At 33.0% G+C, this 14,986-nt stretch overlaps 2 protein-coding genes across 4 annotated transcripts in view; one reads left to right on the top strand and one right to left on the bottom strand.

Moving 5' to 3' along the window:
* The window catches only part of LOC108973459, a 39,796-nt gene that overhangs the window by 22,607 nt on the left and 2,203 nt on the right, over window positions 1-14,986 (top strand). The window lies entirely within an intron of this gene.
* The window catches only part of LOC108973457 (poly(U)-binding-splicing factor PUF60), a 231,860-nt gene continuing 221,760 nt past the window's right edge, over window positions 4,887-14,986 (bottom strand). For both annotated transcript variants that reach the window (XM_018940721.1, XM_018940722.1), the window contains 3 exons: window positions 13,487-14,051; window positions 6,806-7,512; window positions 4,887-6,722 (listed from right to left, as the gene is read on the bottom strand). In XM_018940721.1, the coding sequence (XP_018796266.1) occupies window positions 6,266-6,722; window positions 6,806-7,512; window positions 13,487-14,051 (1,729 nt within the window). In that variant the 3' untranslated portion in view covers window positions 4,887-6,265. The remainder of the gene's footprint in view (window positions 6,723-6,805; window positions 7,513-13,486; window positions 14,052-14,986) is intronic.

The raw sequence follows: 14,986 nt of genomic DNA, 5'->3' as shown, positions 1-14,986 counted from the left end.
AAAAAAAGAAAAAACAATAACAGTAACAATATGCACTTAACCATTGCGCTGCTGAAAAAATTATTTTTTGTATTTTTTCTATATTCTTTAATGATAATTACCCACACATATGGAATATAAAAATTATCAAATATAATTTAAAAAAATTTACTCATTTCATACATTACTCTACAGTTTTGCGAATATTTGTTCAGGGTTCCAACGCCTCTACAAGTAGATACTTATTATTACATACAAATGCAAGTTTATTATGAACACTTACCTCCTGCTCGCCAAAAACGCTGCTTAAGAGTTGAATGGAAAAACAATCTAATGCAACTTTCAGTATGAATTACATAATCAAATGGGGTTTCAAAATGTCGTTCACCAAAATTTGTGTTTTCTTTTTTTGTTTTGAATACTAAAAATACTAAAGAGAAAAGGTTAAATTTTCTAACAACACAACAACAACAGCTAATAAAAATAAATATATGTACAGTAGGCCAAACAGACATTAACAGTATGTAGGAGTGTATGCGCAAACACACACACAACTAAGGAAATATATATGTATGCTTCAGACTAAATACCAAACAAATCACTAATTTTTACAAATATACGATTAACTGTAATAAAAACACAGTACAAAATTACATTTTCGCTTTTATTAATTTGCTGCTTAATATATAAATATATATATATACTAGAGAGTATGTATATATGTATGTGATAGCCGTAATAATAAGTTGGCAATTCAATTTGAATCCAAATATATTGTATGTATGTACTCATAATAGTATTAACGCACGAAATATGTATGTAGCTTTGTAATTATGTAAACCAAATATTCATTTACTTAGTATTGGTTTAGCCAAATTGTATACAACTAGAACATACATATGTATGTAGTATGTAGTAGGTATGTAGCTTCAAATAAATGTAAGACTTTTGCATACTTTTTACTCAAATTTATTTCACAAAAGTTTTTCAAATTATTTACAATGCATGAAATATTTATGTGATATCAACTAAGAAATAGACGAATACTAAAGAAATCAAAACTTAAAATTTTCATCAAATTCATACAGCAAAAATACTTGACCATGAAAAAATCATATTCAATATAAGTCAGTAAGTAAAACTAAAACTAGAAACAAATATGTAAGTAAAGACTAACAACTAAGTTTTACAAATCGAAAATCGAAAACTAAAAATATTCAATATTTATTTATACTTATTTCTGTCTAAGCCAAAACTAGACATGCAGACAAGTTCAATTTACTTTCTAATTCAAATCATAATACATAGGTTATAGTATATATGTGTGGGTTTATGTAATATTTCTCGCTGATTGTGTCAAATAGATTTTCCAAAACAAAAACTAACTAATGCAAAATTTGCAACAAATTTACTAAACGAAAATTTCCAATTTATTACGTTGTTGTAACTGTGGGGWTGAGTTAGCAATGAATGTGGGTGGGTGGTGTGCATGTATGTATGTATAGTATATACTATTTTAATGTGATTTTTTATTTTACTTAACCTAAAGTTGTTTTAAACAAAACTGTTTTCCCAGTTTTGGAACTAAATGTGAACATGAGGGTGCTGTTGTGAGCGGGAAATACTTTTTTAAGTAGAAAAATGCTAAAGTCGAACAAGTTTTATTATTCCTTTTTAAAGATTTTAGAGGTTAGAATTTTTGATAAAAACAAAAATATGTAAAAAAAATGTATGCTTGTTATATTATTTCTGCTGCAAGCACTGCAATGTGATAAAATTGTATACAACTAGAATATTGTTGTAACGTCAAATTTTTAGCACAAATTCGGTAGCAATATCTGTTCTGAAGTTTAAAAATTATTGAACTAGGGTTTAGCAGCAAAGGGACAATCAATTGTTACCATTTTTGATTTCTGGTACAAAACAAATTGTTTTTGAAATTCTAAGTTAGCTTTTAATATCGATTGTGTCTGCCTTATAAATTAACTTTTTATATTTTGTTTTTATAGTGTTCAAAATTAGATAATTAACATGCAAATAATTTTTAGAGATAAAAAAACATACAAAAACAAAAAATACACAAAACTTCGTTCAACKCTTTAAAATAAATTGAAAGTGAATCGAAAAATAACAGCTAAAAAATAAACTGTTTGTACATAAATACATAAAGTACACATGTATTTAAGCAAACYATAATGGAAAATACTGCAAATAAACAAGACACGATAGGAGAAAGTTCGGGATGTCATAGAATAGTTAGACAATCGAGTTATCAAATATAACTGTTTATTGCTTACTCTTGCTATTTCGGAAAAACTCTTCTGCTTTTAAACAAATTCCACAAGTGTTACGATGTTTTTTAATTTTTTGGATTTGAAAATTGTTTCAAAGTTTTTGAACCAACAAATTTCCAATCAAATGAAATTTTCCAAATTTCGCACATGAAGAGTAATTTTTTGAAAAAGGAAAAAACAGCACAGACCTTTATATGCATGTGTAAGCGTGAAGTTGTACCTTTACGTTACAGAACTAACCTCAGAATGCGTGCGCAGGCGCAAGCTTAAGCTAGTAATACTTTCTGCTGCTGAAATRTCAAAGAATATTTGTACATTCTGGCAAATTATAACAATTAAAATATTACAAATCGTAATTACTACGTTTATACGCTACAAATCCTTGATGAGTGATTTCAATGTATATATGTATGTTTTAAAAGTATGTTAATGACACCAGTGTGCATATATTATATATGTATGTATGTGATATTTTTAGAATTAAGTTAATGCTGTWACTAGTGGTAAATGTAATTAGTTAATATTTGTTTAACAAACAAATGAATAATTAAAAATAGTATTTATTATCTCCTTCTTAGTTATTTATAAACGAAAATAATTATTACGTAAAAATATATGTACCCTATATTGAAATCGCTTACAAATAATTGCAAAACAAATAAAAATCCAAAGAAAATAATATGAAATACCGGTCCTTACATAAAATGCATAAGTTGTACTAAGGCTATAAGTATAATAATTATCATAATAATATTAATAAGTGTTAATTGCGCTTAATTATTAATATTATATAAAGGGTTGCTCTAGACTTACGGTCCTCGAAGTAATGTTAAAGAAAAGCGAAAAGTGCTAATAAAATAAGTTTTTATAATTAGTTATATAATTATTGGATTTTTTAAGGGATTCTTTCAAATAACATTTTATAAAAAATTCTCACTTTCGTTTACAATCGCACTCTTTATGCAACATATTCGCCGAATAACGCCAAAATCTTTTGATTGTTAAGTACTGTTAGTGCTTAAGTGGAAAAGCAAATAAAACATCAAACTTATTTGTCAAATAAAAAATAAAAATTGTGCGAATTTAAACCAAAAAACTACGTACTAATACAGGCGGTACTATAAAAGTGCAAAAACAATATTTTTGTTTAAAGAAATTAAAAAATTATGTTTTTTTAAAACAAACACTAATAATATTAAAATGAAAATTCGAAATAAATCATAAAACATTCGCTTATGTTTCGTTGAACTTGGAACTTATAAGCACGGAGCTTTTACTGCCCTTCATTGCTAATATTTATAAGTKTGAATATCATTATAATTTATTTTTAGGCATTAACGATATATATATTATTTAATTTTTTTTTTCTTTTTGTTTTGTTGTAATAAATTCAAATAATAGTAGTGGGCAAGCAATTACAATATTTATTCACTTCATACATATGTCTAAAGTATTTACTAAACTATTTTGTTATGAAAAAGTATTATCAAAGGAAATACTAACTAAACTAAACACGCTAAATACAAATTTCTAGTATGGAAACGGTATATAGTAGGWTGTGTTTATGGTATTAAGGTTTTTGTTTTATTATTTTATWTACAAAAGTAGGGTTTACTGCAGGTATTATATATGTAGGTATATAAGCCATGTTTCGAGATGTGAGCAGATGTAGCAAAAATTTCGTAGAAAAGGTGTTGAAAACAGCGGTTTTAATGTGAGAAATAATTTATGCCAATTCAAATAGGTTGGTATATGTGTGTGTATGTTCAATTTTAATTTATTTTAATGACCGTAAAGCTTTTCTGAAAGATATTCTCCCATAGAAAACCACAAAATGCAGACGATAGTGTTGAGTATTGCTTATGCTTTTGCTTTGGGCGTTTTTAGTTATTAAAATTTACTGTCTTTTGGGGCTGTTTTTGCAGACATATTTACAGTCTTCACTGAAAAATTGTCATAAAATTTGTTTCTACTTTTAAAAAGTACTGGTTTTGAAATTCAATATTAAAACCAGTTTTCTGCAGGACACGGCTGCAAAAATTTTGCGTAAAATTCGATTTTTGGTCGGCCAATATATGAATAATATATCAAAATAAGAAAAAACCCTTACAAAGCTTGTGTTCGAATTGTCCAGTTTGCTGGAGCGACATTTTTTAACTTTTTTTTTAAACAGTAGCCGCTACAGCAGTTACTAGTTTGCTTTGAAAATATATGTAATTCATTTAGAGTTTCGCCTGTACTCAGGCCGCTTTAGGGAATCAAACGAACACACAACCATATTTTTGCGTACGAAAAATGAGTGCTGTGCTCATATGAACTCTGAATGTCTGGCTTAAATGTATGATTTTATTAGGAAACTGTTCATAACTACTATACATTTCCGCCGCAATTCAGTTAACGGCACATATACTATACATATGTATGTATGTATGTATGTAAAACTACTTGTAAGTAATGTCGGTATGTATGCATGTAATTGGCATGTATATGATAATATATGCGTTAAATTGTGTGTAGTATGTATTTACTTTTGTTGTTGTTGTCATGTTCACCTAAATTAAACGCAATCAAGTCGGTGGTTTAAAATTCTAATTCTCATTATTTTTATAGTTATTGTTATATGCAATGTTGTGTATGTCATGTTTAATGATTAGTACTATTAATATATGTATGCTTTTCCTTAATTGTAATTTTTTTTTTTCACTTTGCCTGCAACTCGGTTATAACTTATGAGATATAACATTTGTAGGTAAAACTTTTACCATTTTTTCTTGTGTTCTTTTTTGTTGTTTTTTGCTACTTTGTTTAATGCTCTGTTTATATGCTTAAAATTAAATATACTATATATGTTAATTTTCCAACATTTTTATTATTATTATTATTATATTATTGAGTACATGCGCTTATGCCATTTGGGCGCAGAACAAATGCGAACGGCGCACACAAAATTGTAAGTTTTTGTTTTTATAATAATACTTAAGAGCGGCATCTGTTTAACAATAACAAATACACAATTTACATATGTCATTGAGTTTACTTTTGAAATTGACAAATGCATTTTAGGCAATGCGCGCGCAAAATGTAAGAAATTGCCATTTGTAGTCACTAAGAAGTCGCGCATATCGAAATTTCGCCTTAGTTTCTTATAATTCCTTATACATATGTATATATGCATGTATTCATTGCTTTGAGTCACTTATAACTAAATACATGTATGTTTATTGTTTGTAGCTTTAATTATTATGCRCATAGCACTGCAGATTTTCAGATTTTCAGCTATTTAGCGCTGCTATACTCTCTAGAGTYTGTCTTTTCAAATAATTATGAATTATTGCCATTTATGCGTTGGCGTGTCTTCCATTGCCAGCAGAAAACGCGTGAATTCTCTCTTTTTGTTGCTAAACAAATGTCTTTCGCGCACTCTGGCCACTTTGCTGTAACGCTTGCGCATGCAAATGAGCTTTATGTTTRCGTTGGCTTAAGCTAAGTAACTAGCAAACAGAGCRCGCGCATAACTTGARCTTAAATTCATATACATACATACATATGTAATAATAAAGGTAATAATAAGCATTTTATACACTTGTGGTGTGTTTTTATTTCTTCTTTTCTTTTTGTTTAAATATAATTCAAGATGATATTGAGAACTTAAAATGTATGTCGTAGTCAGCGCCTCAATAAATTAATTAACAAATTCATTACTCAAGCATACCACATAAACAACTATGCATTTATCACAAATTGTTGTAATTGTTGCAATGCGCACACACACATTTACAGCGTGCGCTTAATGTAATGTATTGTGGCTTAGCGCGCATGCATTAGTGAGAATGACATTGATTTATTGCTATAAATATAAATATATTTCCTTTCTTCCAATAAAAAATATTTTTACTTCTGCACTCTCCATTTACTTGGTGAAAAAACAAAACAAAAAACGCACAATTCGTACTTTTAAATTTTTTAAATGAATCCAATGCGCATGCTACGCTTTAGACATACATGCCCATGCCGTACATTTGACTCCAGTCAACGCCCTGAAAGCTGGACATGTCCACATTGGTAAGCGCATAGCTCTGATATGGGTTGGCTGCGGCGGCGGCGGCKGCGGCCGCGCTCAATGGGTTGCCGGCGACCAAAGCTGCTTGTTGGGCAGCGGCTGCGGCGAGGGGGTGATGTGCCGCCTGGGCGCCGTGCGCGTTCGCTGCGCCACCTGGGCCGGTAACGGTGAGCGCGTTGTGTGCGCTCTGTGCAGCGGACACGCCTTGTGGATTGGCGGCGTTGTGTTGCTGTACTGCAGCAGCGGCGGCAGCATGGGCAGTGTGTTGCTGTTGAGCGGCGGCAGCAGCATTCGCGTGCTGTTGTTGTTGTGCCGCGACATGTTGCTGCTGAGCCTGTACCAAGGCGTTGGCGGCGGCAGCACTCGTCGGTATGGGATATGGTGCATACCTGTTGGGAGATGAAACAATAAAACATATTACAAATGGTCCAGCTAACATTTGGTAGGCTCAATTCGGAAAACCATCGCTTACCTGACGCTGTGCAAGGCCTGTGGATATGTGGTAAGCAATTTGCCAAAGCTGGCTGGATTGGCGGCGACCGCAGCGGCGGCGTTTTGTACTTGGAAGGGTGACTGCGAGATGAGCGCTGCCTGTTGTGCAGCTGCTGCTGCAGCGCCATTAGCGGCATGCAGTTGCAATGGTGATGGCGCTTGCAACATGGCCAATGAGCTCATTGTGGTGACGCCGGCGCGTGTACCAATCAATTGACCCGGTGCGGTCGGTAAAGGCACACCCAATGTGCTCAGCATAATACGTTTCTGCAACAGCTGTGCAGCAGCTGGTGTGACAGCCTCCTTGGGCTGTGCTTTCTTGCATTCGACTTTCTTGTTTTTAATAGTGTGAAAGTGTATTTCACAAACACGATCCACAACATCCTCATTTTCGAAGGTCACAAAACCGAAGCCGCGATGACGTTTCGTCTGCTGATCCATCAGCATCACAGTCTCCTCCACAGTGCCGAACTGATTGAAATAGGCTTTCACCTCATCAGCGGAGGTGTCCTGCGAGACGCCACCAACGAATATCTTCTTTGTTTTATTAGCTTGGCGTGGCCGATTCTTGGGTGTGGCATGCTTGGGATCGATTTTCTTGCCGTCCAGTGTGTGTATGGGCACCTGTAGGACTTTGTCAACGCTACAGGGCTCTTGGAATGTAATGAAACCAAAGCCGCGACTACGCTGTAAGTCATAACAACGGCAAGCAAAGCGCAACCGATTTCGTGTTGGAGATGGTGATGAAGGGAGAAAGCGAAAATTGTTTATATTAGTAAAAAGTGTGGAGTTTGTAGTAAATACTAACGAGAGATAGCTACTAAAATACGAATACATTATTTTTAATAAGAAAACATCTGTTGCAACTAAGTTCAACTAAATCGCAAAACTGCAGTACGCAAGAGCAATTCAAGTCAATTCAATTTAATCAACGCTAGGCAGTTTATAAAATTTGCTTTCTGTTTTTATAATTTTCTCAAGTAGTAAAGGAGTACGAGTATAATTAAATTGCAATTGTACTTTGGTTATAAGAAATTTTTAAATTAATACGTATATTTTATATGTAGTTAAGAACTTCAATTCAATTGATGGAAATAAATACTATGCGTAGAAGTAAAAAAGAGACATTAAAAACGATTTACTTTATATTTATATACTCTATATATATATTGGCTGTGTAAATCYGTTAAATATAGTCTAGTAGTCAAAMAACTCAAACATAACCTAGACGCATAATCTATACATGGATACAAACAAATTACGTGTCTAACCCTAAACCAAAACGTTTCGAGTTTTTTTCCAAAGCACCGCAACACAATCTAAGGGATTCGAGTAATTTGTAGCATCGCTAAACCCACGATATTCACAGATTTCGGTGAATAAGTAATTTACATAATAAAAAAAACTGTGAAGGGGAGTCAAACATCATACATAGCGCAAATTAATATTTTATTTTGAGTTAAAAATTCTTTTTATTTGCTGCTAAAACGATTTTATAGGTTATGTCACAAAATTTCTTTTTTTTTTTCTTAATTTGTTAACTAATAACGGTCATACAATCACCCAAAACGAGACACCTAGGCAAGAAAAGTTTTTTGGAACCGCCTTCCAATACCAAAATTTTCATATATGTATAAAGTTTTGCAATTTGTAAAGTTCAAAAAATTCTAAGGGTAAAGCTAACTTTCTTTCACACCGAAATGTTTTCTAAGTGTATATGTGTGTATGGGATTTCTAGTACTCGACAAGGATTAACAAAGAACATTAGATGCAGAAGTATAATTTTCCTCTTTTAATTTGTAAAAACAAAAAACAAAAGCTAATAATATAAAATTAAAGTTTTTTTGGGAATTACGTATACATTTTACTCATAAACACAAGGGACAACTAAAAATGTAAACAAAAATGGCAAAGGCCTAAGTGGTAGAAAAAAGTCTACATAAACTTACGAACTAAATATTTTTACAATATAAATGGAAGTATACCGGGCTAAAGTTTTTCTAGTCACTATTTACACGCATACATACACACACACACGCACGTCAGCGGAGACACGCTCAAAAACAAGTAACCAGGAATTGTCAGCCTAACAACAGATTTGCCTTTAGACCGAATTGAACGCTACATAAATACTTTTATATAACTATATAAATTGGTTATTTAGTTACTTATACGAGTATATATGTAGATGTATGGTTGAATAAATACGCTTAAATGATAATTAAAGTTTTACGCTAATGGAGCGCCTAATTTATAGTCTAAGGATACACACACATATATTTCTTTTAAAGGCGCTTACAATTTCACTTGCTGAAAACTAAAATTGTATATAGTATGCTCACGACCCTACAACTTGTACATGAGAGTGGCTACGTTTAATAAGCTTCCTTTAGGAAATTGTAAAACGAGTTAGTAAGACCAGCACACCTTATTAAATAGTCGGTATGTCTTAAGGACGTAAGCATTAATACTATTGCGTTGTTAACAATAAATTACAATATATTATAATTGTGGTTTATATTATATTCACAAAACAATACATGATTACATATTACATAATTAGAGCGCAAAGGTACACGCGCTCTGGTACAGTCATTTAAGGAACATTTTTACAATTACAATAAGAAAAAAATGTTTCACAACTGTTTTTTTTTGGCACTTACAGCTAAACGCTTTAACGAATAATACATTTTTGGATTGTACTATCTATGATACAAACTTTAAATTTTTTATTTTTTCTTATTCCCTTCTAAATTAGCAGAAATTTTATTATTCATTACAATTAACAATATTAAATGGTAGGATATAGCCTTGCTTTTGTACATACATATATACACAAATATGTACCTAAATTATTTAAATACGAGAGACAACTAATTCAAAATATTCGTTTAATATGCCGCTAGATTATTWACGATTGTCTAATAATTATTTTCTTTAATGTTGCGCATTACGCTTACTTATGGCTAACGAAATAAAATTTCTACGAGAAAGTAGCTCTTTTTCAAAGTTCGACACTTGAGCCATTCATTTTGGGCTACATTTTTGTTAACTTATTTTAAAAATGAGCTTGACAAATTTATATYTTCGCTAATATGAAGAAATCAAGTTTCTAAATAAAAAGTCGACTTTTCAACAAATAGGATTATTTGAAAAGCTGTGCAGAAAATGGTTTTAATAYTTCAGCTATATATAAATTTACTAAGAATAAAATAAAATTTGCAYTCAAAAATATAAGAAAGCTAGCTAACGATATTCATTGACTAGAAACTGAACTGCAGTAAGCAAAGAAAACAGACTAATTACAGTACGAAAAAGGATTTAAGAATATGAAAAATAATACTTTAGACTATTGACTAAACTGCTGCTAGAGTAACATTCAACGTTCGGTCTTTCTTAGCTTATTTATGTTGAGACCCTTGCTAAGGCATTAATTGATACTTAAATACAGCCAAAGGCATATTTACGAAGTACATACAATTATTAATAAATTTAAAAAAAGACTAATGAATTTTAAAACTAAATGTTATAGATTTAATGCATAACGTTAGCTTAATTAAAACAAATAGACGAAAAGGAAGCAAAAAAGTTAAAATATTTATATAAAGGCGCCCTTTGGTTAATATTTTAATTATACAAATATGCCAGTTTTGTATTATTTGCATGAAATCATTTTTCTTTTGCCTCCAAACTGACTTCAATTTAAATTTAAACTAATGTTATGCAAGTTTTAGTATTTTTCGAAGAAGAATGTTTTTCGCAACAGATTTGAATTATACATTATAATATTTTTCTAGTAAGATCATCAGCTATAGACTTGAAGTTAAATGCTTACAGGAGTTAGAAATACAAACCTAGAATTATATGTTTAACTAATTCTCTCGTTATAAATTTATTTTACACGTACATATGCATAAGTACACTAAAATATTATATGAGTTATAGAATTGTACAATTCAACATTTGTCGACTTTCATTTTTTGCTCTAAAACAATTAACACTGGTAAATAAATACATTTCCTAATCAATATCAAACATATATTAAAACGATGAAAATATTATTTTTTGAATTGGTTACAATATACAATCCCTTTTTAATAATTTTATGTATTACTGAGGGGTGATAAGGCACAAAAGTTCATTACAGTTATAGGTAAATTTACAGCTTTGGGGATCAATAGTTTGTAAATGGTGGTAGTATAAATATTAATTATTTTTAAATACACAATATACTATTGGAAAGTTACGAGTACACTGCGATTGAGTCCTACTTATAGAGTTACGGGTAATTTGCTTTAATGAGCTTTTAAACAAATACGATTACAATTTTATATTCGTCAATGTTTCATATGCGACAGTTATGTGAAAAAATGTTGTAGACAAATACCTATGATTCTCGAAGAAGAACTTGTCAAACGAGTGCGCAGACTGTGTTGAGCATATGCAAAGTGAGTAATGTTGCTTGTCAGCGTAACTCCAGTGTTGTGCCCGAAAACGAGCTTCTCCGTTCAGCATTTTCTCATAGTTATCCTTTAATGCTTGCACTCAACCAGTTTTGGTGAATGCGAGCAGTAGTTGTTGTTGTTTGTTGGTAATCCTGTCGCGCAGCTGCCACATAATGTTTTCGCCGTTATAAACGACTGACATAAACGAACGGTAGTATTCTTCTTTATTTTTGTGTTTTTGCTTCACCACGGCCAATGACTCAGGTATGCCACAATTTCAGTTGTACCACACACACACCAGTTTGCATCGTTTGACTGTGTATTCCATGCGCATGCGTTATGTACCTATCCTTGCTTGTGCCGGCTTAACCGCTAATCTATTTTGCCTGTTGACTGTATTTTCTCTAAATTCAGTACAAATCCATAGTAATGTTTAGTTTTTAATAACGTAAATAAATCAATTTCGACAGCGTCAGTTTATATAATACATAACTCGCTGCCTTCTTTAGATTTTACCATACCTTACTTGATAAATGATTAACTACACCACTACGTTTGTTTGTGTTTTACAATTTTTGTTGGATATTAGCTGAACTTAAAAGTACGTTCAGTTGTTTTATAATTATTCATACCTGTACGATAATATGCAAACTATAACTTAATGTTTAAGTAATGCTATTGAAGCTTCCTGTCATTTGAAATAATTTCATGATCTATGATGCTACTTTCAAAATATATAAAGTATGAGTAGTTAAATATATATATATAATAAAATAAAATACGTTTCGATATAAACAAATTTCATCCTTAACACACCATTGAAGACAGGTGTGTTTTTGCCTTATCCGAAATACGAAATACATATTTGGCTAGTATGCAAACGCAAGCACACCCTCCAGTATGCAAAAACAAAGAAGGTCACACGAAGTGTAAATGTTTAGAATAAAGGAATGCATAAGAGCAGAACAGCACGGCATTGTGAGGACAATATCAAAAGTAGTGAAGGAAACTCACTTCACAGACTCGCAAAACCGAAAACTTGTAAAAAGAAATTTTAAACGAAGCGGCAGGACATRTCGAAATTGTATGAATAAATAAAAAAAAAAAAGCAATGTACAAAAGGTAGCAAAGCAGGCATAATAAGCAGTAACAGGAGTGGAAGAGCTGAACCCCAGACAAGTAAAGAATAGCAGTACAGAATGTACTGTTTTCAATTCCTGTTTTTATTTCAATTCAAAATTATCCTGTGCCATAGCCCTACAACGAAGCCCAACTGTGCGCTGACGCGACATGCCACGCAAGGGCGAACGTTTTATACGCTTATAAGCATGTACGTTATATTGTAATATAACAAAATTGAATTGAACAGCTGTAATATTGCGCCTGCGCGTTGCTGCCGGTTTTTATATCGTACAATAATACAACAATCGGCAAGCCAACAATATATTCGAATCAATGGCAGATGTTTGCGTCAGTTGGACGCGGTGTATATAGTATGAGCGCGCGCTAAATGTTTACAATGCGCCGGAGTGACGAACGTTGGTTTGATTTAAGTCACAGGGGCGAATGCCCTACATTCATGCTTTAAGCATTTTTTATAGCAGGACATTTTGAATTGTGACAAATTGCATTTTCTAAGGTTGATTAAATGTAGTTTTCATACCGTAATAGGAGTTGTAAGATTGCTTACTTCTTATGAGTTTTGCTTATTTTTGGAAACTCTTCTGAGTAGCTGGCGGCAGTACAGGTAAAACGCAGCTTTCTTACAGCTGCGCTTAGCATTCGGGAACGTATTACAATACAACGGATTCTTTTAATTTGAATGCAGTATTGTTCCTATGTTGTTGTTGCGCGCTCGTACTGCTGAGGTGAAATAAAATGAAAAAGGTGCAGCTGCTTGCCAATTTAGCCGGCTGGCAGTTCCTAACTACAAAAATGGTACGTTGCCAACCTACCACGTAAGAAAATTCAAAACCATACATGAAGTAGTAGTAGAAATATGATTAGTAAAGGTATATCAAGTATTTAAAAAAAAAWTTTTAGAGATGAGGACAAACATTGCTACACCCAAAGCCATCGTAGGCAGCCATTGAATAGTAATAGTAGACATAACAAATAAAAATGCTTAGGTAAATATTGTAAGTAGTAGTGGTAGCATAGTAATGAAAAATTACTCCTCCGCATCAACGCTAGAAAGGAGAACACCACGTGCTTACCTGTGTCACGGGATCCTTCATGATTAGCACATCGGTGACAGTGCCGAAAACTCCAAAGTATTCCTTTAGTTTTTCCGACGATGTTTGCCAACTGAGACCGCCAACAAAAAGTTTGCCTGGTGCTGGATCTGTGGTGGAACTGCCATTTACGGGCGTCGATCTGCCAGAAGAGCTGCCCTTTACAACAGCACCATTGGCGGTACCATTATTACCACCAGCAACTGCTCCAGCATTACCATTCAACAATACCATGGTGTTTTGTTGCGCCTGTTGTTGTTGCTGCTGTTGCTGTTGTGCGGAAGCGTTATTTGTGGTATTCTGCTGTGACTGTTGTTGCGCCTGTGCGGCTGCTGCTGCGGCTTGTGCTTGAGCAGACTGTTGAGCAGCACTATTCTGTTGTTGCTGTTGAGCTGATTGACTCTTTAGAACTGCAGCTGCTGTATTGGTCAATGTACCATTTACAGCCGCAGCATTGACCAAGACATTGTGTAGGTCACGGTGTTGTTGATCGATGAGTCCAGCAGCGGCTGCGGCTGCAGCTGCAGCAGCATTATCAATGGGATTGCTGTGTGGAAAGAAAAATGTTGGATTGGTTGCAGATTCTTCCTTTATACGTGCCGCAGCAAGAGGTATAGTATGAGGATGGTGTTGTAACATGGTAACGCCTTCTTTTATGGCGTGCACTTCACGTCTAAGCTGAATTTTGAAGGATAACGGCGTCGTATTCGCGAAAACGGTGTGTGTCCAGCTGATTTGGACTATTAATAGCGTGAAAGTGAGGTTAGCATACAGGTGGCGACCACGAATACAAAATTAATGAAACGAATTGTTTTGCAAATGCTATAGTTTAGAAATTTTAGTAAACTATTAAATTACGCGTATACCAAATAATGTCTCTTAGTTCAGAAGTCTTCTACGTTGTGAAATTTTCAATTATTCCACACGTTGAGAAAAATAAACAGCAACGCTTTCCACACGGTTGCCCTAGGTAACTACACAAAGTGGTTGCTCAGTTATTTTCTTGTAGAATATTTTCTGTTTTCAAGTGAATTTTATGGAGTAGGGAATTATGTGTTTTTATTGTCATATTATTTTTCTGCACATATATTGTAGAGTATATCTAAATAACACTTGCCGTATCACTATGACGATTTTTTGGCTTTTTCTGTCCTATATCCGGTTATCTAATGTTTTTATGCAACAAATGTGATGTCAACATGCAATTTATTCGAATATTGTTCAAAATGAAATTATCGTAAAGCTTCCAAAAATTTACAAATTCACAACACTCTTCACCACAATTTCTTTGCTTTTAAAATATGTTCGGCTTCAAGCATTTGCTTTTATACTCGTCCACTATTTGTCTGTACATTCGCAGTACGAAAAGCCGTGTAATCCTTGCATACATGTTGCGGCAACATGTTCGTTCACACAGGTAGTTTAAAGGCATAGCGGATAGCACATGCGCTTTATTGCTGAATACGTATGAAGGATCGACAG

This window comes from Bactrocera latifrons, unplaced genomic scaffold (genome assembly GCF_001853355.1).
Source record: "Bactrocera latifrons isolate USDA-ARS-PBARC rearing strain unplaced genomic scaffold, ASM185335v1 scaffold_48, whole genome shotgun sequence".
Taxonomy (NCBI): domain Eukaryota; kingdom Metazoa; phylum Arthropoda; class Insecta; order Diptera; family Tephritidae; genus Bactrocera; species Bactrocera latifrons.
Note: the sequence above shows the minus strand (reverse complement) of the source record. Positions and strands in the feature narration are given on the sequence as shown.